The 26302-nt window shown below is 46.9% G+C and overlaps 2 protein-coding genes across 2 annotated transcripts; one reads left to right on the top strand and one right to left on the bottom strand.

Annotated features, from left to right (window-relative positions):
* Positions 1-3673: 3673 nt before the first annotated feature.
* Positions 3674-5510, top strand: TOMM22 (translocase of outer mitochondrial membrane 22). Its single transcript, XM_080812295.1, has 4 exons — positions 3674-3943; positions 4190-4308; positions 4760-4877; positions 5011-5510. The coding sequence occupies exons 1-4, from the start codon at positions 3827-3829 to the stop codon at positions 5083-5085; spliced, it is 429 nt and encodes a 142-aa protein (XP_080668421.1). The 5' UTR covers positions 3674-3826; the 3' UTR covers positions 5086-5510.
* Positions 5511-6655: 1145 nt separating this feature from the next.
* JOSD1 (Josephin domain containing 1) lies at positions 6656-25645 on the bottom strand. Its single transcript, XM_080812289.1, has 5 exons — positions 25514-25645; positions 24410-25250; positions 9715-9843; positions 9415-9609; positions 6656-8756 (listed from the first exon to the last, which is right to left on the bottom strand). Exons 2-5 carry the CDS (start codon positions 24592-24594, stop codon positions 8657-8659), a joined length of 609 nt encoding a protein of 202 aa, XP_080668415.1. The 5' UTR covers positions 24595-25250; positions 25514-25645; the 3' UTR covers positions 6656-8656.
* Between the last annotated feature and the right edge of the window lie 657 nt (positions 25646-26302).

Here is a 26302-nt window from a genome sequence, read left to right as displayed (position 1 = left end):
GCAGGCTAATATGTTTTTTTATGGGAGGGGCTTACAGCTTCTCTAAGATTCTCAAAGGGATCTGGGCCTGCCCACTCACCTACATTAAGAATTGCCGTATCAGGGGCACCTGGGTGGCTCAGTGGGTTAAAGCCTCTGCCTTCGGCTTGGGTCACGATCCCAGGTTCCTGGGATCGAGCCCCGCATCAGGCTCTCCGCTCAGCGGGAAGCCTGCTTCCTCCTCTCTCTCTGCCTGCCTCTCTGCCTACTTGTGATCTCTGTCAAATAAATAAATAAAATCTTTTAAAAAAAAATTGCTGTATCACCATTTGCAAATCTGACAAGTCAGAAACAGGAAAGGCAGAATCATGGACTTGAGGGATGGGGTAGGAGAGGAGCCGGAGGCTGGGGTTCCAGAACTCCCCATCTCCATCCAAATGGCAAAATCATCCGTGTGCCTGCGTGGGGCATCCACATTCACTTGTCTCCTTACCCTCCCACAGACCCCCTGCCTTACATCATCTTTGCTGCGTTTCTCCTCCAAACCTTCAGTAAAGCCACGCCCCTGATTTCCCTTCTTCCTCTCCAGCAGCCCCTCCTTGAACACCTGGAGGCTCCCCTTCGCCCCATCTCTTCTGGTTTTTTTTTTTTTTGATAGTTCAGATTTTCTATTTGTTTTTAATTTAAAATTTTTTCTATCATGGCAAAATACACACAACATAAAATTTACCATCTTCACCATTTTTAATTAGTGCAGTGGTACTGAATACATTCATAACATTGTGCCCCCAACCCCACCATCCATCTCTACACGCTTCATCTTGTTTTAATTTCTTTTTTTAAAAGATTTTATTTATTTATTTGACACAGAGAGAGAGATCACAAGTAGGCAGAGAGAGAGGGGGAAGCAGGCTCCCTGCTGAGCAGAGAGCCTGATGCGGGGGCTCAATCCCAGGACCTCAGGATCATGACTTGAGCCAAAGGCAGATGCTTAACCCACTGGGCCACCCAGGCACCCCAAGACGTTTCATCTTGTAAAGCTGAAACTCTAACCATCAAACAGTAACTCCCCAATTTGTAACTGAACCCAAGTTCAAGTGCCCAACACACAGTAAAGTTGATCACTGAGATAGACTTCGAGGGTACAGCAAGGCAAGAGTTTATTCTTGCCCCCAAATGAGAGCTGGAAAGACAAGCCTCAAATTCACCTCCCTGAAGCAGGAGAGCCAGGGATTTTTTTTTTAAGTGAGTGGAAAAGGGTCTGAGTAAAGGGGAGAGGAGTTAGGTGACCCAAAAATCAGATCAAGGAAGATAAGAAGTAAGGGAGGGTTAACTGCATTTTGTTGGACTCTAAGGGGCAGTCAGTATCCTGACTGGTTCCAGCTGGCTTCTGGATGAAATCTTGTGTTTCTGCAAAACAACTAAATTAACAGTTGGTTATCATGGTGTCAGGCAGGAAAATTCTGGATACATGGTGGTAGATAGCACTCAGAACAAGCAGGTTCTCAGCTGCCTTAGCTGCCCTGTTACATTTTTGGTTATACATATTGGTTTCCCCTTCCCCAGCCCCTGGCAACCACCTGTCTACGGTCTATGATTGCCACTAAGACCTTCAAATGTCTGATTCCGTAGGGTCCTGGCCTCTGGCCCCCCATCTCACTCTGCCTTTTCTAGACCATCACATCTCTCCCAAGGCTTTTAATACTCTGTTCTGCAGGATTCCCTTTTTTCTTATCCCTCTGCAGTGACAGAATTATTGAAAGTTTTTTAATTCTTCTTTCTTTTTTTAAAGATTTTATTTATTTATTTGACAGAGATCACAAGTAGGCAGAGAGGCAGGCAGAGAGAGAGGGGGAAGCAGGCTCCCCGCTGAGCAGAGAGCCCTACTCGGGGCTCGATCCCAGGACCCTGAGATCATGACCTGAGCCAAAGGCAGAGGCTTTAACCCACTGAACCACCCAGGCACCCCGAAAGTTTTTTTATTCTTAAGCATAATGTTTTGGGATGTGTGTGTGTGTGCGCGCGCGTGCGCGTGTGTGTCTTTTTAGATCATGTATTGCTTTTGTGAATACAAACAAAATTACTTGGTTAAAGTTTTCCCAAAACTTCCCCACATTAATATTGTGACTTTCCACTTGGAGGCATTAGTGCCTGTAGCTTCCACAGATGATTGCCTTCTCTAGGGGCGCCTGGCTGGCTCACTTGATAGAGCATGCAACTCTTGATCCCAGGGTCATGAATTCAAGCCCCAGGTTGGGTGTGGAGCCTACTTAAAAAAAGAAAGAAAAAAAAAAACCAGATTGCCTTCTCTCCCTTCAAGAGTGTTGGTCTTCCAGCATTTCCTAAAAGAGCCCACAAAAGAACTGAAAGCCATTGGTACTGGCGTCTTAAGCCGTCCTGGCATTTATACAGTGCTAGCCAACATAAATACTTTTAACAAATGCAAAAAGACATAATTCGTAAGTGTACAGCCTGCTAGAGTGTCCAAAATGAACATACCCAGGTAAACACCACCAGGTCAAGATACAGAACTTTACCAGCACCCTGGAAGCCACTCTCTTGCCCCTTACCAAATATTAGCCCCTCCGAGGTATTCAAAGGGAGCCACTAATCCACAGCATAGATTGGTTTTGCCAGGTTTTGAACTCACCCTTTTGGACATAAAAACCTTCTATAGTCAGTGCTGCCCTGTTGGGAGCTGAAAGGGACCAAGGACTGTTGAAGGAAGTGCAAATATGCCTGTCCCTTGTTACCTAAGCACAGAACGAAGGACATGGTCCTGCATCAGAGACCTGGGCTGTTCAGACTGGAGAGTCTCTGATTCCATGGTCAGCTGGCCAAAGTGTTTATCAGATCACCCTTGTATTAAGAACTTGTGTGAGGGGCACCTGGGTGGCTCAGTCGGTTAAGTGCCGGCCTTCTGCTCAGGTCATAATCTCAGGGTCCTGGGGTCAAGCCCCCCATCCAGCTCCCTGATCATTGGGAGAGTCTGCTTGTCCCTCTCCCTCTGTCGCCACCCCTGCTTGTGGGCGCTCTCTCTCAAAAAAAAAAAAAAAAAAAAAACACACACACACACACAAAACTCATGGTGGCACATTATAAAAAGCATTTAATCCATCAAGGCAAAAAATTAAAATATGGATAATACCTAATGCTGGAATAGTGTGAGAAAAAGAACACTTCCATTTACAATTATTAAAGTATATAATTTCGAGGGCAATTATCTAATATCTGGCAAAGTACTAAATGTTCATACGTTTTGGCCAGCAAACTTCTAGAAATCTATCCTCCAGAAGGACTTGCCGAGCATCCCTTTACTGTGCCTCAGCTTCCTCATTTCTAAGCCAGGGATGATAGTACTTACCTCAGTGGGTTGCTGTGACGATTAAATGAGTACACACACACACACAATGCTTGGTACTCAAGTATTTAAGTGCCAATTCTTGCTTTTGTCTTAGTACTTTGGTACTGTTCACTCAACGTTTCCCCAAAAGACCAATAAACCTCCAAATATCTACCTACCAGATAACACACCTACCAGAAAACACACCCCTCCGGGAAATGAGACTGCATTAGTGTTTGTCTCAGTGTAACCCGTGGGAGCTTATTAAAATGAGGGTTTCTGGGCCCACCCTAAACCAAAGAGAATTACCGCGGAAGCACCACGACTCTATACCTGGACCAAATTTCCCAGGTGTTTCTGACTCGGCGGAAAGCCGAAGTCCGCCGGCCAGGAGGCGTCGCTCTTCCACAGCGCTTCAGCCTCCGGCTCCCGGAAGAGCACCTCTGTCCGCCAGGGCCACTGCACTTGCCTGCTCTCTTCCGCTTCCGGTGTTCCCCTGCAGCCATGGCCGCCGCCGCCGCCGCTGGCGGTCCCGGGGCGCCCCTGTCCCCGGACGAATTGCTTCCGAAAGGCGATTCCGAGAAGACTGAGGAGGAGTTGGAGGAGGAAGACGACGAGGAGGTACTGGGGCCCTGCGGTGTGGGGCGGGGTGCGAGGTTATGGGCGGGCAGCGGCCCGCCCGGGGGTGTGAGCTCCGCGTGCTGCGGGATTCGGACCAAGGCGCGTCGCGGAGCCCGGAGAGGTCGGAGGGGAGGTGTCTTCTCCGGGAGGCGGGGTTAGGACCCCCAGTGGGCCGGGGCGGGGTACCCTATCCACACGGGGTGGTTGCTATTGCTTCGGTGAAGACCCGCGCCGCCTCCACCACAGCTAGATGAGACCCTGTCGGAGAGACTGTGGGGTCTGACGGAGATGTTCCCAGAGAGGGTCCGGTCCGCGGCTGGAGCCACTTTTGATCTCTCCCTCTTTGTGGCTCAGAAAATGTACAGGTAAGGGACGAGGGCAAAGACATTGGGGTGTTTCTGGGGTGACTGAACGAGCGTGGGCTTTCAGAGTAGGAGGCGGGAGTTGGAGGCCAGCCTGCCACTTAGATCAGAGTGACCTTGGGCTGGTGGGGACCTTAACCTTTCTTGGTGTCAATTTCCTTTCCCTAAAGTGGTAATTCTTATGGGACAGGGTCGTTGCGAGGATCGTTTCACATCATGTGAGGTAATTACTGTGCTGTATAAGTAGCTTTGTAAGAACACAGAATCTTAGAACTGCTGGCATTAGATAAACAGCCCGCAGAACTGCCGGTCCTGTTTCTGGTAGGTGTGTGGTGCAAGGGTTGGGTAGAACATGCCTATCAAAAACATGGGAGTGTGAGAGCTTTGGTTGCTGGTTCCTTGGTGAAGCGATCTGGTTTTGTGTCTGGCTGTCATGCTCACACTCCCTCTGCAGGTTTTCCAGGGCAGCCTTGTGGATTGGGACCACTTCTTTCATGATCCTGGTTCTTCCTGTTGTTTTTGAGACGGAGAAGTTGCAAATGGAGCAACAGCAACAACTGCAGCAGCGGCAGGTGAGCCCAGCCCCTGCTCTTTTACGTACCACACTGTGCTCACTGGTGTGTAGACCTTGTCTGCCGTCAGTTATAGTGGAGATGTGATCCCTTGGCTTGTATGATGCCTTATACCCCTCCTTTTCTTTTTCAGATACTTCTAGGGCCTAACACAGGGCTCTCAGGAGGAATGCCAGGAGCTCTACCTTCACTTCCTGGAAAGATCTAGATTGCTACTGCTAGACTTGTCTTGGTGGGACAAGTTTGAAAATTCAATAGTGTTTGAACTGCTGATTATTTGGATTTTTTTTTTTTTTTTTTAACTTTGGCACATTGATCTATCTAAACCTGGTGGGGAGAATTCTCCCCAGTGTCTCACAGACTCCCAACTTGCAACTGTGCCCTCCACGATGTCCCATTTCTTCTGTTCTCACTCTGATACCAGAATGCAGCAGTGCAGACGGTTACTCCAGCTCTGGCCATCCCACCCCTTTCACTAAATCCCTCATGACCGGAAGATCTCACTATCCCATTGTGGCATAGGAACTGACGCCACTGGGAAGGATATCCCCATGACCATTTTTGTTTTTAAGCATGGAGATGTTGGGAAGGGACGTGCACACGATACGAAATACATTATGCATTACAGCCATAGTGTAAAGCAGCCACTGTGAATTTCTATGTTGGAAAGGAGGGAGGGCTGGGCAGCAGTTTCAACCATAGGATGGGGACTGTGGAGGACAAAGCAGGAGCTCATGTCCTCTGCCCATTTTGGCTATGAGAGACCTGTGTGTCTGTCTAAAAAAGAAAAAAAAGTAAGTGCTCACTTTTTGTATTTAAATATTAAAAACGATTCCAATGGAAACTGTCATCTATGTACTTGTGATCCACACCTCGAAATCAGTTACTCAGACTGGCCCTCACATTTCCTCTCAGCTCAGCTAGCACCACCTTTTAACACTGTTTGACCCCTCACTGTCCAAGTTACTTTAACTTGCAAAAGTGAAAAAGGGGTTTCATTTCTGGCCAAGAACCTCTTAATAGTAATCTCTGTCCTAATTCAGGCCATGATTTTCAGATCCACAAGGGACTGGGTCCATGTACTTGTACAGTCTACAGATACACAGTCATAAAGGATTTATAGGGAATGACATAGTACTGATTTCTGGTCTAGGGAGGAAAGAGTAGCAAATAGAATTTTTTTTTTTTTTTAAATAATTGCTGCACCGAGCTGATCATGAATCCAACTGTAGCCCTGTCTTTTTGAATTTTGCAGTTTCTCCATTTAACAAAAATTTCTATTAGCACTGTGCTCTTAACAGTACTGAGCCTTTTGTATTTATCAGAATATTACTGTACAGTTTAGGGGATAGTACTATTCCTATTTTACAGAGGAGCAAACAGTCACAGAAAGGTTAAGTAATCTGCCAGACTGCCTAGGAAATGCTGGATCTGAACTCAAACTCAGCAGGCCCTCTGCTATGTGCTCTTCACCTTGTTACCCAGAGAAAAACACTGGTCACTTGTCGGTGCTGGTAAAGAAAACTTGTACTTAAATTGGGATTCCTCAGATTGTTAAGTCTAGTTTTTGTAAACTGAAAAATGCCTCAGGCTTTTGAACCAAATCCCGCTAGGTGAGTATCTTGTCTGGGTTTTTGAAGTGAGAGATTTGACCAAAGCACAATACAGCTCTAAAAGATGGCTTATGATGGTAGTGAGTTTTTCTTCTATGCATCATCATACTAAAGTTTACTTTTTTTCCCCTCCACATACATAATTACAGAATTCAGGCAGGCAGCTGAGATTTATGTACGGAGTTTTCCATTTTTAATATTTGGTTAAACAAAATACATCTTTTGTAAACAAACCCAGCACAAGGCCAACAAAAAAAGGAATAAAAGCAAGAAAAACAAAAAGCCTAGGGTTGCCCCGTATTGGGCATCAGGGTCAGGCCTGCCCGCTTCCTTGAAGTGGGCTTTTTGCCCTTGGGCATCAGCATGGGTCCCTGTTCCTAAGCACCAAAATTGGATATGAACAGAGAAACCAGCCCTGAAATGTTTTAAGCGTCTTTGCATATCCCGTTGGCTCATGGACTCCAAGTGCACAGGGACTCCTCTGAAGTGCCGTTTGCACAGGCCCAAGCAGATGGGTGGAGAGGAGTTTCCCCCTCCTCCCAGGAAATGGCTTACTATCACTGACAGTGCCCATGGACCCAAGGTCCTGCTTGTGACAATCAGGTTGGCTGTAACTTCTGGCTGGTGGTGGTTGGAATGTCATTGTGCAAGGGTAAGGAGCTCCCTGTGGTGCCAAGCAGGTCTGGTATGGAAAACGGTGCAGAAGAGACTGCAGCCAGTTGCCGAGAAGGTGTGATGCAATAGCCGCTTGGTGGCCTCGGTTACTCAGCATAAAAAACGGCCTTGTTGGATTGAAGATACATGTGCAGAAAAAGTGCTGGTGTAAACATGCACTCCAGTCACAGTGGGGAGAAAGCCTCAGCTTCATCCTGTTAAGCTTGCTCAGGCTTGACATGCAAGCCCCAGGCTGGCTTTGCTGCTGGAGAGACGTCTGGCCAGTGGGGCAGCTCTCAGACCCGCCAAGACCACCCATGTGGAAGGGGCAGACAGGCCGTCTCTGCCTGCCCACCTGCCTTGAGGCAACCACAACCACCCTGGTGACACCCAATGTGGTGGGATACTTCCCCTCCCCTTCTCTTGTTTTCCAAAGTTACAGGAGAAAAGTGGGCTACAACTATTTAAAGAGGTAGGGGGTGGATGGATTCTCGCTGATTTGTAAAGGAAACTAAAGAAAGATGACGAATCCAGGTGCCATACGTAATGCGCATAAACACCCAACTTGAGGGTTCTGATTCTTGTCACCACAGAGACTCGGAGCCTAGGCTTCTGCCAATTCTAGCTGCTCTTAATCTCTCGTAATACTTTCCTCACTCAACTGTTTCTCAAACTAGTGGAAGTGGATATCGAGTACAGACTTGGGCGTTTCCTGATTTTGCCAGAGTGTGTCAACTGGGAACACTGCCCTCTGGCCTGTCTTGTGCCCCAGAGCGTCCGAAATCAATGTAGTGAAGTGGCAGGGACAGTGCTGGAGGGAGGCGACAGGCCCTCCGCGCCTGCCCCAGTCTGCCTTCCACACGGCCTCTTCGGTATCTAGCTCACCCTGTCACACTAGGATGTCGCAGGATTCAACCACCCGACGTGGAATACTAGAGAATGTTTCATTAGAAAACTTGAAGGACGGCCAGGAACCACCCTCAAAAATGGGGGTAGTGGGTGGCCTTAAGGGTTGGAGATGGCATGCTGTACCACTGCTGGGGTTTGGGAGATGGTTTCCTGAGAGGCCCTCATGCTCTGGGTCCGTCCAGCCAGTCACATGGGCTTCGCACATACTGTGTCTCCAGATCACTGGTTGCCAGGAAAGGGGAAGTGGAGGCAGCATCTCGAGGTGTCACAGCAGCAGTGCACTCCAGCAGAGCCTCGGTCAAGTTCTCGCAGGAATGGCGAAGATAAGCTAGGACCCACCTTTCTCCTCCTCTCTCAAATAAAGCAAGGGTCTTCCACAGGTCGCCCTAAGCCCACAGAGCTCCTACCTTCCTGTCCCATGTCATGCTGGGTGGTGGTTCTCGTCACAGCCCACACGTCTGTCTGTCCTACAGCACTGTCAAATCTGAGGGGGAACCCAGTGAGATGTTTGGGGAAGTGGCAAGGGCAGACCCACTGCAGAGGCCACAGCACATGACAGAGGACTTGGGGGGCCGAGGTGAGGGAAGGCCGGGCAGCGCTGCATTACACGTCAGCCCTCCAACTCTGACGGGCCTCCACCTCTTCCGGCACCACCAGCAGGAGTTCACAGTTCTTTCCTCGCAAGTGATGTTTGAGAAATTTCCTACGGGAACAGAGTGTAGATGAGAGAGAAAATGAAACGCTGGTAAAACTGCACATTCCAGTCTCGGGGCCACGTGCTCCCCAGTGACCTCATTTATGTCCTTGGCAGTCCTCCGAGCCTCTTGAGGGATCTGTTCTTACAGGGTTCCACATCTGGCTCCCCCTTCAAGCTGCCCAGCTCATTTCCACCCTGAACTTTCACTCATCCTCGTACAACTGCCACCAGCATCTATTCTGTGAGGAACAGAGCTGCCCCAAAGTAATCAAGGGACTTCACGTTATTTAAAAAATAAATAAATAAAAAGCTGCTTCTTTGGTCTCAGGGAAATTTAGCCCTCTCTGGTCTAAGTGTCTGTCTTCCTTCTTCTGAAGTGGCAGCTAGACCATCCCAGTTGTCCAAGCATAGACAATGTTCGGATGCCAGTCCCACCAGACCAGAAGCCAGCGTTCTGGCTGCTGGAACGTCTCTACCAAAGGGACTTAACATCCTCACGAGCCATCAGACATACAGGTCTTTCAAGTCTGAGGCCCTGATTCTAAGCAGGGTGGGGAGAGGATCCAAGGAGCTAGGATTTTGTCTCCTTTGTCAAATAACCAAAGACGGGCTCAACTTCCCCAACACAGCAAAGGAAGGAGCCCGGCCCACTCACAACGGCTACCTGAGCTCGCTCTCGCCTCCAATCCACTCGGGCATCTTCAGTTTGGAGTCGAGGTTGTAGTAGGCACCGCCCACCTCTCGGACACAGATCCAGTGCTGCCTTTGGAGAGGCAACTTCAGTGGACCCCAGCACAGGCTGGAGGGCAGGTTCATGATGAAGCCCATGACATTCGTGAGAGCAATGGCACTGACATCCCTGCAGGAGAGAAACAGCGTCAGTTCCCCGAGGTTCCCGTCGGAAGCACCTCCCCACTCACGCCCGAGTGCCGGTTCTCATCAAGGTGAGTCTGGTTCAGATTACCTGCGTTTGTCCCACCAGACAGCTTCATAGCCTTTGGTTTGAAGTGCTGCCATAATGACATTCACATCGTAGTTCCCATTTCCCAGCATGCTCTTCTTGTGGGGGGTCACCATGGTGTTTGGAGACAACCTACAAATGTGAAAGGAGGAGGGCTAAAATGGGTGGGTTGTCCAACCCCTCCTGCCCGGCACTCCACGGCACCATCCACCACCACCCCCGGAAGCTTCTGTCCCCCATTCAGTACAAGGTAACCACTTTTTTACCCAAGTATTATAGTCTGGGCTCCTACCATCCTAGAGATTACCCTCTTCTTTTTATGCAAAACATTTAGCTCAGTAGCGGTGGGGCCCACGTGCTGTCATTCAGAAAGTCAATGGACCCAAACCATGGTCCACACGAGGTCTCATTTATAAAACCCCCAGCCTACCTACTTCTGCAGTCTTCCTCCTTGCTGATCTTCCTGCCTTAGTATGGCCATTTTATTGTTAGAAAATAGTAATTGATATTTTCATTTGCATGGATAGTATTTGTTGCTACTCTTCTTTTACAGGTTTTTAAATTTTTTGCATTTAAATTCAATTAATTAACATATAACATTATTAGTTTCAGAGGCAGAGTTCAGTGATTCATCAGTCTTATATAATACCCAGTGCTCACTACATACCCCCCCCTTAATGCCCATCATCCAGTTACCGCATCTCCCCACCCCTCTTCCCTCTTCCCTCCAGCAACCACTTCCCATCATCAAGAGCCTCTTATGGTTTGTCTCCCTTTGATTTCATCCTGTTTTAGTTTTTCCTCTCTTCCCCTATGATCATCTGTTTTGTTTCTTAAATCCCACATATAACTGAGATCATAGAACTGTCTTTCTCTGCTTGACTTATTTTGCTTAACATAATACCCTCTAGTTCCATCCACCTCATTGCAAATGGCAAGATTTTTTTTGATGGCTGAGTTGTATTCCATTGTATAAACACACATCATCTTCTTTATCCATTCATCTGTCGATGGATATCTGGGCTCTTTCCACAGTTTGGCTCTTGTAGACATTGCTGCTACATCTTATAGACATTGCTATTAACATTGGGGTACAGGTACCCCTTCGCATCATAACACCTAGTAGTTCAATTGCTGGGTTCTGGGGTAGTTCTATTTTCAACTTTTTGAGGAACCTCCATATTGTTTTCCGGAGAGGTTGCACCAGCTTGCATTCCCACCAGCAGTGTAGGAGGGGTCCCCTTTCTCCACATCCTTGCCAACACCCGTCGTTTCCTGACTTGTTAATTATAACCATTTTGACTGGTGTGAGGTGGTATCTCACTGTGGTTTTGATTCTATTTCCCTGATGCCGAGTGATGTTGAGCATTTTTTCATGTGTCTCTTGACCATTTGTAAGTCTTCGTTGGAGAAATATCTGTTCATATCTTCTACCCAATTCTTGATTGGGTCATTTGTTCTTTGGGTATTGAGTTTGATGACTTCTTTATAGATACTGGATACTAGATATTTGCAAATATCTTCTCCCATTCTGTGGGTTGTCTTTTTGTTTTATCTACTGTTTCCTTGGCTGTGCAAAAGCTTTTTACCTTGGGGCGCCTGGGTGGCTCAGTGGGTTAAAGCCTCTGCCTTCGGCTCAGGTCATGATCTCAGGGTCCTGGGATCGAGTCCCGCATCAGGCTCCCCGCTAAGCAGGGAGCCTGCTTCCTCCTTTCTCTCTCTGCCTACTTGTGATCTCTGTCTGTCAAATAAATAAATAAAATCTAAAAAAAAAAAGAAAAGAAAAGAAAAGCTTTTTATTTTGATGGAAGTCCTAGTCATTCATTTTTGCCTTTGTTTCTCTTGCCTTCGGAGACATGTCTAGCAAGAAGTTGCTGTAGCCAAGGTCAAAGAGGTTACTTCCTGTGTTCTCCAGGATTTTGATGGATTCCTGCCTCACATTTAGGTCTTTCATCCATTTGAGTCTATTTTTGTGCATGCTGTAAGGAAATGGTCCAGGTTCATTCTTCTGCATGTGGCTGTCCAGTTTTCCCAACACCATTTGTTGAAGAGACTTTTTTCCATTGTACATTCTTTCCTGCTTTGTCAAAGATTAGTTACCATAGAGTTAAGAGTCCATTTCTGGGTTCCCTATTCTGTTCCACTGATCTATGTGTCTGTTTTCAGGCCAGTACCATACTGTCTTGATGATTACAGCTTTGTAATACAGCTTGAAATCTGGCATTGTGACGCCACCAGCTTTGGTTTTCTTTTCCAATATTCCTTTGGCTATTTGGGGACTTTTCTGGTTCCATATAACTTTTAGGATTATTTTTTTCAGCTCTGTGAAAAAAGTTGATGGTATTTTAATACAGATTGCACTGAATGTATAGATTTCTCTAGATAGATTAGACATTTTAACAATATTTGTTCTTCCAATCCAGGAGCATGGAACGTTTTTCCATTTCTTTGTGTCTTCCTCAGTTTCTTTCATGAGTGTTCTATAGTTTCCTGAGTACAACTCCTTTGCCTATCTGGTTAGATTTATTCCTAGGTATCGTATGGTTTTGGATGCAATTGTACATGGGATCAACTTCTTAATTTCTCTTCCCTCTGGCTCACTGGTATACAGAAATGCAACTTATTTCTGTACACTGATTTTCTATCCTGCTCCTTTACTGAATTTCTGTATGAGTTCTAGCAATTTTGGGGTTGAGTCTTTTAGGTTTTCCACATAGAGTATCATGTCATCTGCAAAAAGAGTTTGACTTCTTCTTTGCTGATTTGGATGTCTTTTATTTCCTTTTGTTTCTGATCGCTGAGGCTAGGATTTCTAGTACTATGCTGAACAGCAGTGGTGACAGCAGACATCCCTGCTGTGTTCCTGACCTCAGGGGAAAGCTCTCAGTTTTTCCCCACTGAGAATGATATTCACTATGGGTTTTTTCTTTTTTTAAGATTTTGTTTATTTATGTATTTGACAGAGAGATAGACAGAGCACAAGCAGGAAGAGAGAGAGAGGCAGAGGCAGAGGCAGAAGCAGGCTCCCTGCTGAGCAAGGAGCCTGATGTGGGGCCTGGTCCCAGGACCCTGGGATCGTGACCGAAGCTGAAGGTAGCCACCCAATCAACTGAGCCACCTAGGCACCCCCGCTATGGGTTTTTCATAGATGGCTTTTATTGATATTGAGGTATGTACCTTCTGTCCCTACACCTTGAATAGTTTTAATCAAGAAAGGATGCTGTACTTTGCCGAATGCTTTTTCTGCATCTAGCGACAGGATCATTAAGGTTCATTCTTTTTTTTTTTTTTTAAGATTTTACTTATTTATTTGACAGACAGATCACAAGTAGGCGGAGAGGCAGGCAGAGAGAGAAGGGAGGAAGCAGGCTCCCTGCTGAGCAGAGAGCCCGATGCGGGACTCGATCCCAGGACCCTGAGATCATGACCTGAGCCGAAGGCAGCAGCTTTAACCCACTGAGCCACCCAGGCGCCCCAAGGTTCATTCTTATTCTTTCTTTTGTTTATGTAGTTTATTGCATTGATTGATTTGTGGATGTTGAACCAACCTTACAGCCCAGGAATAAATCCCACCTGGTTGTTGTGAATAATCCTTTTAACAGAGTCTGGAAGTTTTCCATTTTGATTTTTTGAAACAGCTTCAGAAACAGGTATTGATTCTTCTCTAAATGTCTGGTAGAATTCCCCTGGGAAGCCAGCTAGCCCTGGGCTCTTGTGTGTTGGGAGACTTGTGACTACTGCTTCAATTTCCTTGCTGGTTATGGGTCTGTTCAGGTTTTCCTCCTCCTGTTTCAGTTTTGGTAGCTTATACATCTCTACAAATGCATCCATTTCTTCCAGACTAATTTGTTGGCATATAACCGCTCAAGATATGTTCTTATAACTATTTGTATTTCTTCAGTGTTGGTTGTTATCTCTCCTCCTTCACTCATGATTTTATTTGGGTCCTTTCTCTTTTCTTTTTATAAGTCTGGCCAGGGGTTTATCAATCTTATTCTTTTTTTTTTTTTAAGATTTTATTTATTTAACACACAGAGAGAGATCACAAGTAGGCAGAGAGGGAGGGAAGCATGCTCCCTGCCGAGCACAGAGCCCGATGCGGGGCTCGATCCCAGGATCCATGACCTGAGCCAAAGGCAGAGGCTTAACCCACTGAGCCACACAGGCGCCCCATCAATCTTATTAATTCTTTCAAAGAACCAGGCCCTATTCTGTTGATCTGTTCTACTGTTCTTTTGTTTTCTATTTCATTGATTTCTGCTCTAATCCTTATCAATCCTCTTATCCTGCTGGGCTTAGGCGTTTTCTTTCTTTCTTTTTTTTTTTTTAAATACTCTTCTTTCTCCAGCTCCTTTACATGTAAGATTAGGTTGTGTATTTGAGACCTTTCTTGTCCCTTGAGAAAGGCTTGTATTGCTATATACTTCCCTCTTAGGACTGCCTTTGTTGCATCCCCAACGTTTTGAATGGCTGTATTTTCATTTTCATTTATTTCCATGAATTTTTAAAATTCTTCTTTAATTTCCTGGTTGACCCATTCATTCTTTAGTAGGATGCTCTTTAGCCTTCATATATTTGAATTCTTTCCAAATGTTCTCTTGTGTTTGAGTTCCAGTTTCAAATCACTGTTGTTCAAAAACATGCAGGGAATGATCCCAATCTTTTGGTACCAGTTGAGACCCAATTTGTGACCCAGTATATGATCTACTTTGGAGAACGTCCCATGTACACATGAGAAGAATGTGTGTTCTGTGGCTTTAAAATGGAATGTTCTGAATATATCTGTGAAGTCCATCTGGTCTAGTGTGTCATTCAAAGCCCTTGTTTCCTTGTTGATCTTCTGCTTATACGATCTGTCTATTGCAACAAGCGGAGTGTTAAAGTCTCCTACTATTACTGTATTATCATCAATGTGTTCCTTTAATTTTGTTATTAATTGGTTTATAATACAGGCTGCTCCCATGTTAGAGGCATAAATATTTACAACTGTTAGAACTTCTTGCTGGATAGACCCTTTAATTATGGTATAGTGTCCTTCCTCATCTTTTATTACAGTCTATGTCTGATGTAAGGATTGCCACCCCAGCTTTATTAGCATGATAAATGGTTTTCTACCCCTCACTTTCAATCTGGAGGTGTGTGTGGGTCTAAAGTGAGTCTCTTTAAGACAGCAGCATATTGATGACTCTTGCTTTTTTTTTAATCCAATCTGATATCCTGTGTCTTTTTTTTTTTAAGATTTTATTAATTTATTTGACAGACAGAGATCGCAAGTAGGCAGAGAGGCAGGCAGAGAGAGAGAGGGGGAAGCAGGCTCCCCGCTGAGCAGAGAGCCCGATGCGGGGCTCGATCCCAGGACCCTGGGATCATGACCTGAGCCGAAGGCAGAGCCTTTAACCCACTGAGCCACCCAGGCGCCCCTCCTGTGTCTTTTGGACCATTTGGCTCATTTACATTCGGAGTAACTGCTGAAAGATATGAATTTAGTGCCTTTATATTACCTGTAAAGTCACTGTTTCTGTATATTGTCTCTGTTCCTTTCTGGTCTACTTTACTTTTGGGCTCTCTCTTCACTTAAAGGATCCCCTTCAATATTTCTTGCAGGGCTGGTTTAGTGATCACAAATTCTTTTAATTTGTTTGTCCTGGAAACTTTTTCTCTCTCCTCCTATTTTGAATAACAGCCTACCCGGATAAAGTATTCTCGGCTGCATATTTCCCTCTCATTTAGCATCATGAATATATCATGCCAGTACTTTCTGGCCTGCCAAGTCTCTGTGGCTAGGCCTGCTGCCAGTCTAATGTTTGTATCCTTGTAGGTTACAGACCTCTTGTCCCAAGCTGCTTTCAGGATTTTCCCTGTCTCAGATTTTCAAGTTTCACTATGTTGGGACGCTGATGTATTTTTCCTGAGTTTGAGGGACGGGGTTCTCTGTGCCTCCTGGACTTGAATGCCTGTTTCCTTCCCCAGATTAGGTAAGTTTTCCAGCATAATTTACTCCAGTATACTTTCCACCCTACCTTCTTCTGGGATCCCAATTCGAAATTCTAATACTGTTTTGCTTTATGGTATCACTTATCGCTCAAATGCTCCCCTTGTGATCCGGTGGTTGTTTATGTATTTCTCAGCTTCTTTATTCTCCACCATTTTGTCTTTTATATCTCTAATTTTCTTTTCTGCCTCATTTATCCTAGCAGTTGGAGCCTCCATATTTGACTGCATCTCATTAATAGCCTTTTTTATTTCAACTTGATTATATTTTAGTTCTTCTATTTCTCCAGAAAGGGATTCGCTTGTGTCTTCTATGCTTTTTTCCAAGCCCAGCTAGTATCTTTATTATAATCATTACTAACTCTAGTTCCCACATTTTACATCCATACTGATTAGGTCCCTGGCAGTCAGTACTGCCTCTTGTTCTCCTTTTTGAGGTGAGTTTTTCCTTCTTTGTCATTTTGTCCAGGAAAAAAACAGATGAACAAGAGAACAAAATACTAAAATGGCAACAATGACACCAGAGAAGTACATACTAAACAAATCAGGAGACCCAAAACTGAAGAAAAAAAATTAAAATTAAAAAGGAAAGAGAATATAATCAGATGAACTGAACAGAGCAATACTTGGGATCCTGTGTCTATTTTGTTCTGTTTGTTAGAAAACTAGATCCCAAAATTGTAAAGAAAGAAAAACAAAAAATAAAGTTAATACAATGAAAGAACAGAATATAATAATCATAAAAATGAAAATTTAAAAGAAGAGCTGATAAAATAACAAGCCGGCTGAAAGAGAAAAAAAATTAAAATTGAAAGACTGAAGAATCCTGAGAAATACCCATGAATTCTATATACTATTTTCCCCTAGCCCCGGCATTTTGCAGTTCTGTGTCATCACTAAACTTGGTCTTAGCCAGATGTTTTTGCTCATTTTTTCGGGGAGGCTCCTGTTGCACTGATTCTCAGGTGTCTTCGCCCCGGGTGGAAATGCACCACCCTTGCCTAGGGCCAGGCTAAGTAAGCGGCTCTGGATGATTGCTCTTGGTGTCTTTTGTTCCCTTGAAGGCTTTCCATGCAGCTTTAGAGACAGAGAATGAAAATGGTGGCCTCCTAATATCTTGACCCTAGTGTTGAGAGCTTGGGGCCTCACTCCTCAGTGAGCCCTCAAGGAAAAGCAGTCACTCTGGTCTCTGTCTGCACTCCATGCTCACCCAGTTTGTGACCAGGAGTCTCTGTCTCAGGTACACAACCTGTTTTTGAGTCTCCAAACCCTGCAGACTCTTGCGGAGCACACCTGCACCGCTCCTCCCCTGGGGAGGAAGGCGGTGGGGGGGGGGTCTTGTCTCGGTTCTGCCGCTCGCTGGGCCCCTGCTTGGAGAGTGGTCAACTGACTGTGCTGCGGTTCGTGGTTTACGGCAATCCTGGGCTCACTGACTGCAGCCAGCTTCCCCACCCGATGCCCGGGATCTCTGCGGCACTCAAGCACCTCCGGTCTTCCTGGGACCCCTGAGACCACACTGTCCCAGCTAGGATTCCGGCTCACCTTACCACACAAGCATCTTTCAGGCAGCGACATCCCTTACTGGAGCAGACTTAGAGTTCTGATTCTATGCTCCGCCGCCATTTCACTCTCCTGGGCCCGCTTACAGAGGCTCCCTCCCCTCCATGGTTTATGTTCCCATGTATGGCCCCGGATTCACTTCTCCGCACCTCTTAACCTGCAGAAGGTGCTCACTTTTCTACTTGTAGAGTTGCAGCTACTCTTCCTAGATCTTTGGTTGAGTCTGCAGGTGTTCAGAATGGTTGGACAGAGGTCTAGCTGAATTCCTGGGACCAGATGAGACTAAGGTCTCCTACTCCTCCACCATCTTGGACTCTCTCCTTTTTTTTTTTTTTTTTTTACAGTTTAGACGCTTTCTATTTAAGGCTTGCACACTTGGTAATCATTAATCCTTAAATACTCCAAGGCATGCAGAGGCTCAGGCAGGTAACAAAAATGTATGAACTGGGGCCAAATTTAAAGCAGTAGGAAGTTGTAAGGCCTATATTAAACTGGAATGTATGAGCCACCTAAAGTATTTCAAACACACACGTGTATAAAATGCTGGATTAAAAAATTAAAGACAATTAAAACACAAAGAATTAACCGGGGGAAAGAAAAAAAAGAATGTACCAAACAAAAGCAAACTTGCCCACCCACGTGTAAGTCATTTTCGGCCAGGACTTACTAGCCTTCAAGTCAAGGCAAGGGCAGCAGCTCTAAGGGTGTTTCTGGTCCTGTGATTTTGCTTTTACAGGCTTGTCGCCTAGGACTGAGGAAAGGCCATCTTGAGGGAAGGGGTAGATTGCTTCCACCTTGGTGTGAAGGGGAAGAAGGGAAATGGGGTGAATTTCTCAGGAATAAAAGTCCAGGAGGCTGTTAAGAGCCATCTCTAGGGGCACGTAGGTGGCTCAGTGGGTTAAAGCCTCTGCCTTCGGCTCAGGTCATGATCTCAGGGTCCTGGGATCCAGCCCCGCATCAGGCTCTCTGCTCGGCGGAGAGCCTGCTCCCCCCCCCCTCCTTCTCTGCCTGCCTTTCTGCCTGCTTGTGATCTGTCTGTCATATAGATAAATAAAATCTTAAAAAAAAAAAAAAAAAAGAGCCATCTCTAGAAGAGAATCATGACTAGGTTAACTCTAAACACTCAAGAAATCTTACAAAAAGTTTCTTTTTTTTAAACTTCTCTATACACAGCAAGCATATTGTTATTTTTTCAAACATAAAACATTTCCTTCCACTGCTTAAACCCTCCAATGGCTCCCAAAGCACTTAAATAGTCTAGGTTACTTCCTCTCCCTGAAACGCCCTCAGAACACTGCTGACCTCATCCCCACCTCTTTTAACATACACACCTGCTCCCTACAACTTAAACACACAGAACTCCTTCTTGGCACCCCTGGGTGGCTCAAATGGTTAAGTGTCTGCCTTTGGCTCAGGTCATGATCCCAGGGTCCTGCTATCGAGCCCCACATTGGGCTCCCTGCTCAGTGCAGAGCGTGTTTCTCCCTCTCCCTCTACCATTCCCTCCACTTGTATTCTCTAGCTCTTGTCTCTCTCTGCCAAATAAAATAAATAAAATCTTAAAAAAATAAAAACAAAAACTCTTCCCACCTGAAGACCTTTGCACACACTATTTCAACCATGTGGAATGTTCTTCGCGCCAGATCTACACTTGGTTTGCTCCTTTATTATTTGAGTCTCAAATGTTAGTGCCTTAGAAGCTTTTTTTGACCACCCGATCTTCAGTTTCTTCCAGGCACCGTATTTTATTCCACCTGCTTTAATTACAGCCCTCATTACTACCAGACACATCTGTTTCCCACACTAGAATGACAGCAGGGGCCTTGGGTAACCTGTTGGGACTCTATTACCAGGACCCATAGAAAGCCTGGCACAGAGGAGGTGCTTAAGAAATGTTTACTGAGGGTGCCTGGGTAGCTCAGTGGGTTAAGCCTCTGCCTTCGGCTCAGGTCATGTTCCCAGGGTCCTGGGATCGAGCCTCACATTGGGCTCTCTGCTCAGCACAGAGCCTGCTTCCCCATCTCCATCTGCCTGCCTCTCTGCCTGCTTGTGATCTCTCTCTCTGTCAAATAAATAAATAAAATCTTAAAAAAAAAAAAGGCGAGGAATGTTTACTGACATGTTTGCCATGTTTACTCTGCTACCCTCTTTCTTTGTAAACACTGGTAGCAGACCCTTAAAAAGAGCTTGTGTGCTTGTCTCCAGAGCTAGCAAAGAAGGGGATCAGAGGACACTAAACTTCACTCTGCAACCAAATTGTATTTTACTGTAACAATAACCACCATTTATTGAAAAATTCCATGCCATGTCCAATGCAAGATGCTTTTATGTGTATCTCATTTAATTTTCAAAATAAACCTATGAAGCTATAAATTATTTCTATTTTATAGGCTTAGAGAAATTTTTTAAAGATTATTTATTTGTCACAGAGAGAGAACGGACAAGCAGGGGAGCAGCAGGGAGAGGGAGAAGCAGGCTCCCTGCTGAGCAAAGAGCCTGATGCAGGACTCAATCCCAGGACCCTGGGATCAGCGTTAGCTGAAGGCAGATGCTTAAACCACTGAGCCACCCAGGTGCCCCCATTTCATAGGTTTTATTTATTTATTTTTAAAGATTTTATTTATTTATTTACCACAGAGAGATCACAAGTAGGCAGAGAGGCAGGCAGAAGGGGAGGAGGAAGCAGGCTTCTTGCTGAGCAGAGAGCCCGATGCGGGGCTCAATCCCAGGACCCTGAGACTATGACTTGAGCCGAAGGCAGAGGCTTAACCCACTGAGCCACCCAGGCGCTCCAAGGTCCCACGTTTTCTATCTCAGATTCCAACCCTCTCTGTTCTATTCCCATTCACTCTCCCCAAACTGGAGCTTCCTTGCCCCATATCTGAGCTTTTGAAACAGGTTGCTAAATTGATCTCCTTGTTCCAAAACTCCCCTTCCACCAAGTCACCTATATATTCCTGCCACATTCCCCAAGTTGCCATTTCACTCTCTCATGCAGGAACTGCTGCTGCAGCCAGCTGCCCACTGGCTAACTCCCACCCTCCCGGCCCCCCCGGGCCTGCCTTCCCCTCTCCGAGGGCTTTTAGTGCACTTCAGACACCACGACCACGCGGCCTGTGTTCTTTCATCCTGTTTCCTGTTCCAAGCCAAATGGGAAAGCTTCTTCAAGGTCAGTATCACATCCTACCTCTTCCATGGAATCCTTCCTGGCTTCTGTGTAGAAAATACAGGGAGAAGGGGAGGACCACACATTATCCTAGCAAGCAGCACCAATACTAACTGTGAGATTTAATGCCTGTGCCATCTGCAACAATGGGGATAATCCCCACCTTACACAACCATTAAAGAATTCGGTTCTGGGACGCCTGGGTGGCTCAGTTGGTTAAGCAGCTGCCTTTGGCTCAGGTCATGATCCCAGCGTCCTGGGATCGAGTCCCACATCGGGCTCCTTGCTCCGCAGGGAGCCTGCTTCTCCCTCTGCCACTCTGTCTGCCTGTGCTCACTCTCTCTCTCTCTCTCTCTGACAAATAAATAAATAAAATCTTTAAAAAAAAAAAAAAAAGAATTCGGTTCTCTTACACATGTCCGACCAGAGAGCAAATTCCCGAAGCACAGGGGATGGCTCTTCTTCTCTCTTAGCCCTCACAGCAGAGCACTGGCAACTGAATAAACATGTGTTGGCCTAGATGACATCACTCTAGGGAATGCGGAGAATGGCCTCCATCTCATTCCTAGAGTGGGCATTCGAGCCAGTGGGGTCCACCCAGTGTGCTATCATAGCAGTCCTCACTTCTACTGAGCTATAACCAGGTGCCCACTGTGTCAGCTACTCTTAAGAGCGTTATCTCTTAATCCTTCCAGCAGTCTTAAGACAGAACGTAACTCCACTGCGGTACCAAGGAAGCTGAGGCACAGTGTGGCTACAGTGACTTGCACAGCCCCATGCAGCTGGTGAGTGCCAGAGCTGGGCTCCACCTATACACTCAATGGTCTCCCAGCGAGTTCGACAAACTGGTCCCACTGAACTCCATGGCATCCGTGATTTTCTTGAGACTCCTTGGCAAACTCCCTTTCCGGACAGTCGTTGTGATTTGGATATAAGTTCTGGACTAGAAAGCAAGCCTCTCACTTCTGTCGTCACAGCCACAGGTTGGAGCCACGGGATTTGAAGTGATCTCCAAGTGAGAAGACGGGCTCCAGGCCAGGTCTCACTAATGCCTACGCCCTCAGCTGAGTTCCCGGTCCTCCCTCGTGGTGATTCCCGCGTGTGGCTATGGTGAGGGTTTCAGATTTTAACAAAAAAGAGGTGTGGAGACATTCATCAAGATTCCTTCTCTCTCCTAATTATTATTTTCCTTTTTATCAGGTCTCAAAAAATGTGACCTTAGAAAGTAGGTCTCAGAACTTCACCGTGTGTCTTTAAATTATTAAGTATATAAAGCGCAGATTACAGGGTCCAGCACATCAATGTACTCTGTACGTGTTGGCAATGATGATGATGTGTTTGTCTGGCCCGTGGACAAAATGATTTAAATCTCTAGAGGTGAACACTCTACACCTTTTAGCAATTTACCACCACCACACCTTTAAATGTGGCTCCTTCCACGTGCTCAGGGACCTTTTAACGGGGAGGCTGGACTTCTCTGTGGTAGAAGAATGCTGGTTGTTCACCAATATCTAAAATCTCTTGTCCCTTTAGCTTGCATTAGACTTTTCCAGGGGGACCAACCTTGTTTTCATCTATTTAGATTTTAACAGCTTTTTTGGCAGGGGGAGGGGGGGAGAAGGCATACCTAGCTGCAAGAATGTTTAATCACTAAACAACTGAGATGAGTCTAGTGAAAATGGTTTGAGGCTGAGGATTTTCCAAACAACTCAGCAAAGCGGCTACTACATCATTTGACTTCTACATCCTTCCTTTTTCAAAGCACAGGCACACATATGATGAGATGTACCAGATCAAGACATCCACATCGATACATTTGCATGATGACCCCCGCCCAGTTTCTGAGCTTTTCTCGAATTTCACATATTGAAAACTGATCCTTTTCAAACCAGTGACCTCTTCTGCCATCACTGTGGTTGTGACCACTATGTTCAAGTCCTGGACTGACTCTGCCACCTTGACTCCTCTCTTCCCCATCCCCATGCTGCTGGGCCACTGGCTTTAGTTTTTCCTCAGTCCCTACTCATTTCTGTTCCAAACATGAGTCATCTCATATCCACAACGGTACTGAAACTCCACCCTGCTTTTGTATTTCTCTGTTTTTATCTGGCTAAAATCCGACTGCTCAGGCGGACGAATGTCCTCTCAACAGCATTTGTCAACATTTTTCTCCCCCTTCTCCCATTATCAGCCCCATCTTCAAAAGAGCATAAAACCTGGTATCTGGGAATTTAAAATTATCTGGTTTAACCTGCCAACATTACTATTCTTTCCATTAAGATCCAAAGACATCATCTTTTCCCTTTCAAGCAGCTCTCAACTCTGGGGTTCTAACTTCACTCAAGTTCATTCTCAAGGTCTGGTCAATGTAGAGCTCTGGGATGTACTTAGCAGCTGAGCCCTGTTCAGCTTTTCTCTACAGTGCCTAGCAGTGCTTGGCACAAGGCAGGCCGCTAGTAAATGTTTGTTTATAAAATTCCATCTTCTCTTCCTCACCTCTTCTCCCTTTCCTCTCTCCTCTGATGACTTTCATGCATCTTTGTTTCTATTTATCCATACCAAATCTTTCCATACAAAATGCTCTACACAGAATTCCGCCTCTGGGGTGGAAAATGAGTACCTTTTTCTTAAGTACTGGTCTGCTATTACTTTGAAAGATGGATCTTTACCTTGTGCTGATAGCAAATTGGGGAGTGTAGTACCAATTTGCTAGTTTTAGTAGCCAGGAATAGAACCTGGTTCCATGTGAGTGTTTAGCAAATATTCAGCATTCTTTCATTCAGGGAAAACACAACTGAAAGAGTTATCCACAAACAGCAATTATCCACAAACAGCTTATAATCATAGTCCGTATCTTAAGACCCAGGCCTGACCTATGAGCAGGGGGAACGGGTACTGATGATACTATTGCTCGATGTGCCTTTCCAATACTCAGGAAGTAGAAGAGCAGGCACTGCAGAACTAATTCTCAAACCCTTTGATAAAAGAATTTTAGGGGCGCCTGGGTGGCTCAGTGGGTTAAAGCCTCTGCCTTCGGCTCAGGTCATGATCGCGGGGTACTGGGATCGAGCCCCGCATCCCCGCATCGGGCTCTCTGCTCAGTGGGGAGCCTGCTTCCCTCTCTGCCTGCCTCTCTGCCTATTTGTGATCTCTCTGTCAAATAAATAAATAAAATCTTTAAAAAAAAAAAGAATTTTAGAACATCAAAGTAGAGAGAGAAAAAGATGAACTTCTATTAACCTGTCAGGCAGCATTTAACAAAATGGGTAAAAAAGGCCATCAAGAATGAAGTAGAAAAGGAAAGAGATCTAGAGAGTCGGCTTCATAGTTTTGCTACTTAAAAGCCATTTGGGCAAACTACCTGACTTTTCTGCCTGTTGCTCTATCAGTAAAATATCTGCTGGAGAGAGCTATACGAAGCAACCCAGGAAAAGCACCAAAGCCACCACAGAACCTCACAGAAAAACTAATCACTGTGTATAGCTGAGCACCTTCCTTTATAAAACCCAGAGCATTCCACCTCTGATGAGAGGTGACAGTGTGTACAGATCCCCTCCCCCTTCCAGACTGTAAGGAACCTCTTGGGGGCAGGACTTGAGGCATTACAGCAAAGCGGTCAACAACACAGATACAAACCTGAATTCAAACTCTGCTCCATTTCTTGCCATGTTACCTCAGACAAATTACTGCACTTCTCTGAGCCCTAAGTCCATGAAATGGAAACAGCACATACCCCATGACATCGCTGAGGGGATTAACACAAGATGACACAACTGAGGGATTTAGCACTGTGCCTTGCCTGGGTAAGTGATCAAGGAGAGTGACTATTTTCCCCATCTCTGTGTCCCTTACACCTGCTAACAACATCGAGCTAATATTACCTGTTGGTTTGAAGGTTTACGTAGCCAAGACATTGCCCCACCCACAGAAATTCAGAAATAGCAAAAAGTGTAAAAATGCCAAGGAGAAGGGGTCCCCTACCTCTGGAAAATCTCTTGCAGCGTTTCCCGGGTGAAGGCATTGCTGTCCTGGAAGACGTTATTGAGGGCATGCAGGGCACAAAGCTCCCTGCGCTGTTTCTCATGGTAGATTTGTGGGGGTGCTGCCTGGGGCAGCTCCAAAGATTCAGATTTGGCCTTGTCTCCTTTCCATGGCACGCAACTCATGTTTTCGTTTTAGGTTCCAGAGAGGGCTAAAAACACCCCACCCTTCCCTCCAGAGGAAGAATGTAAGCTTCTCAGTCTTTTCAGGATTCCTGAGGTCCACCTTATTTTCTGGTGTCCATGATTTATGCTTTGTCACGGAGAGAAAGGTTGGAATCAAAAGGAAAAACAAAAATTCACCTCCATCAAAAGAAAAGATCACTTTTGGATTAGTGTTATTTCGCCACCACTGTCAAAGTGCAGAATTTTTAAAAAATCATAGAGGATCTAAGACTTGTTTCCCTTCTCCCACCCTCCCCTTCAAAACAAAAAACCAAAAAACAAAACAAAACCCACAATTTTCTTGCCGTATTTTCCTCTCTGCAAATGCCAACCAGGCCTCAATGCAGGAGGACTGAACGGAATTGGTCACATCGCTCCTTTTCTTCCATTTCTTTCAAACCGCAAACGCCACAGACTCAGGAGACAAGGCCTAAGGTGGTGGGTAAAACGCACAATTCGAGCAGCTAGCGAGGGCCGGCCAGCGTGGGATCGCGGGCCGAGCTGGGGCCTCGGGGCCGGCTCTCCATCCCCTCGGGTGCGGTGGGGCCCCGCAGGGCGCGGGTCGAGGCGGGGGCGGTTCCCTCGGACGCGCGGACTCTCACCCTCACGCCGCGGCCCTGCGGAGGAGACAACCCCGGTCAGCTCCTGCGGTCGAAGCGACCGCCGCGGAGGACCAGGCTGGCGGGGTAAGTGGCGGGGCGGGTCCGGCCCCAGCCCGAGGGAAGGTCCTGCGCAGCGACTGGCAGGCCCGCGAGGGGTGGGGTCGGGCCCACCCGGCTCGCCCCTCCGCCCACACCCCAACCTCCCCGTCCGTCACGTGAGTGCAGGCCGGCACGCCCTCCGCCGCTGCCCCCACCAGCGCCGCGGGTCGCCCCCTCACCGCTGCCGGCCGCCACCTGGCGCTGCGGGCCGCCACCTGGGCGGCGCTCGGGCGGGCGGGCAAGCGCGCGCACCTCAGCCCGACGTCAGCGGCCCTCGCCGGGCGCGTGCTCCGGAAACGCCCTCCTGCGTCGTCCCCGCTCCCGCCCGCCGCAGCGTCACGTATGACGTCAGCCTGTCGTCAGGCGGCGCCGGCTTTAAGGCCACCGCTGCCAGCCGTCGGTTGAATGGGTTTCGGGGGGAGGCGGCTGGGGGCCGGCGTTTGGGGGCTGTGGAGCGCAGTGGCGGCGGCCTTTGGAGCTGTTTCTCGGGTCCAAGGTTCGGTTTTTTTCCGGGGCTGGAAGAGCGGGGCGGGGCGGCCCGAGGGAGTCTCGCCTCGACGCCAGCAGTTCCCCCCACCCCTCCCCGGGCGTCGGCGCCGTTCCGGGGCGGCGACCGGGCCTGCGGCTGCACTTCTCCGGCTTCCCCTCCCTTTTCCCTCTGTGGGCCGGGCCTCCAGCGGAGTGCTTTCGAGAACCGGACTAGCTACTCCCGCGTTGACCGTTTTATGTTTGTCTAGCGCGCAGTTCACCAGGTGATTTCAAAGAACCTTACTGATGCATTCGGGCGTAAATTGGTTAGTGGGCTCCGCCGCCTCGCACTTCCCTGGGAGCGCTGAGGGTAAGTGCCTCGCCCGGAGTCACGTTTCAGGTGGATTGGAGAGTCCTGTTTCAGCGGCGTCGAATTTCAGTGCACTACACACCGACCGCTGTCCTCTTGCCCTCGGGCTTCCACCTGGTCTCGCGGTGGC

The sequence above is a fragment of the Martes martes genome, assembly GCF_963455335.1.
Source record: "Martes martes genome assembly, chromosome: 8".
In the NCBI taxonomy this organism is placed as follows: Eukaryota; Metazoa; Chordata; class Mammalia; order Carnivora; family Mustelidae; genus Martes; species Martes martes.
This window is presented reverse-complemented; position numbering and strand designations above follow the sequence as displayed.

Excerpts from the sequence above, each read along its gene's own strand:
- TOMM22 (XM_080812295.1), top strand. The coding sequence starts at position 3,827 with ATGGCCGCCGCCGCCGCCGCTGGCGGTCCCGGGGCGCCCCTGTCCCCG. Across the intron at positions 3,944-4,189 it reads AGGAGGAAGACGACGAGGAG|CTAGATGAGACCCTGTCGGA; the intron begins GTACTGGGGCCC and ends CCTCCACCACAG. Across the intron at positions 4,309-4,759 it reads GTGGCTCAGAAAATGTACAG|GTTTTCCAGGGCAGCCTTGT; the intron begins GTAAGGGACGAG and ends CTCCCTCTGCAG.
- JOSD1 (XM_080812289.1), bottom strand. The coding sequence starts at position 24,594 with ATGAGTTGCGTGCCATGGAAAGGAGACAAGGCCAAATCTGAATCTTTG. Across the intron at positions 9,844-24,409 it reads CTGCAAGAGATTTTCCAGAG|GTTGTCTCCAAACACCATGG; the intron begins GTAGGGGACCCC and ends TCACATTTGTAG. Across the intron at positions 8,757-9,414 it reads GGAGGCGAGAGCGAGCTCAG|GAAATTTCTCAAACATCACT; the intron begins GTAGCCGTTGTG and ends CTGTTCCCGTAG.